Here is a 1493-nt window from a genome sequence, read left to right on the forward strand (position 1 = left end):
GGGGATTTTCTGATGATACTGAAATCCACAAGTGAAGAGAGAGGGACATTTGATTTCTCTTTCTGTTGTTCACCAAAATGAATCCGATCTGTGTGTCTTCCTCCTTGCTGGAAAGCAACTGCTCCTGGTAGGATGCTCTAGGAACCAGTGACTGCAACTGTGTTTTATTGAAAGAAGCAGTGAAGGAGTTGATACAGGGCCCACCTCACCACCCACTCCTCAGCCCCAAAGCCATGCAGGAGCAGGACACAGGAGAGGGAAGCTTGTGTGTGTTGGACAGGAGCCCTAACCACACTTACTTCCTTTGGGCAAGGAAACAAGGGAAAGGCAGATACAGAAATAATGAGAAGGGGTGAGACGGGTCTCGCTGCTCTGGCTTAGGTGGAGGGCTCCACTGAAGTGTCAAAGTGGACTGGCACATACGGGTTCCCCTCACAGGCCACGATGATGCTCTTCTGCGCCTGGCTCATGCGGTATGAGCAGTCGGGGAACTTGGAGCTGCTCGTCAGGCGACAGTCTGTGATGTGCATGCTGGAGTAGCTCTGGTAGCAGTTGCTCTGCCCATTCTTGCAGAGGACATTTTTCTGGAAGCAGACAGCCTGCACATCTGCCAGGGGCTCGTGCACGAAGGTGTTGACTGGCTTGCAGCGGCCCCGTGTCATGTTCCGGTACTGCATCATTTCATTGCAGTAGCTGGGGTTGCTGATGTGGGTACTGTCTGAGTCCATGTGCTGCCGCTGGAACCTCATGGCTGAGGATTCTTTGTCCTGAGTAAGCTGGAGCCACTTCAGCCCCAGGAGCACCAGGACAAGCAGTGGGAACAGGACAAGAGACATCGTGGTGACCTCACTGTCCTGGAAGAGTAGAAATGAGGAAAGGAAAGAGAGGGAAGAGCATGCTTTCAGATATTACACTCCAGCTCCCGCCTGCTGCCTCCTGGCATACAGTTCCCCTTTCCCTGTGAGATTTCCCAAGCCATGAGACACAAAGAACCTGCTCTGAGTGCATTTCCTTCCCACTAGTTAGAGAGAAACCATTGTCCCTCTAGCTGATGACCTACAATCTCTGCTAAAATCTTGTCAGTGCTTCATATGAACACTCTTTCATCCAAAATACACTTTAAAAATAAAACACTTTAAAAATAAAACTTTCCCCTGAGTTCAAAGAACTAATCAGAAGATCATTTTGAACAAACCATGAGACAAATTTTATCACTGAGTTTTTGCCATGACATCCAGGATGATGGGAGACAGCCTGCTGTCTTAGAGCACAAGAGAAACTCAGGGCCATGTCTGACACTGACATCATAAAGGGTTCTGCTGTATCCAAAGAGCACTGCTCACTTCCCCCAGCTCTGTGACACTTCCTTCTCCAGGCCCGTGAATTTTTTGTACCTGCCTGTTCTTGCTCACCCTGGCACTCCTCTGCCCCAACTGATGTTCATATGGCCTAGGCTTTTTTTGGTTCTAGTGAGAGCACAAGCTTTTTCACTG

General features: G+C 49.4%; 1 protein-coding gene across 1 annotated transcript; it reads right to left on the bottom strand.

Annotated features, from left to right (window-relative positions):
• Positions 1-243: 243 nt before the first annotated feature.
• On the bottom strand, positions 244-849 carry LOC100720895 (ribonuclease pancreatic). The gene has a single exon (XM_013157294.3). It carries the CDS (start codon positions 834-836, stop codon positions 378-380), a length of 459 nt encoding a protein of 152 aa, XP_013012748.3. The 5' UTR covers positions 837-849; the 3' UTR covers positions 244-377.
• Between the last annotated feature and the right edge of the window lie 644 nt (positions 850-1493).

Source organism: Cavia porcellus, unplaced genomic scaffold (genome assembly GCF_034190915.1).
Source record: "Cavia porcellus strain 051 isolate PalLab524CR breed Dunkin Hartley unplaced genomic scaffold, mCavPor4.1 scaffold_26, whole genome shotgun sequence".
NCBI lineage: Eukaryota > Metazoa > Chordata > Mammalia > Rodentia > Caviidae > Cavia > Cavia porcellus.

Coding starts and splice junctions, on each gene's coding strand:
- LOC100720895 (XM_013157294.3), bottom strand. CDS start 836: ATGTCTCTTGTCCTGTTCCCACTGCTTGTCCTGGTGCTCCTGGGGCTG.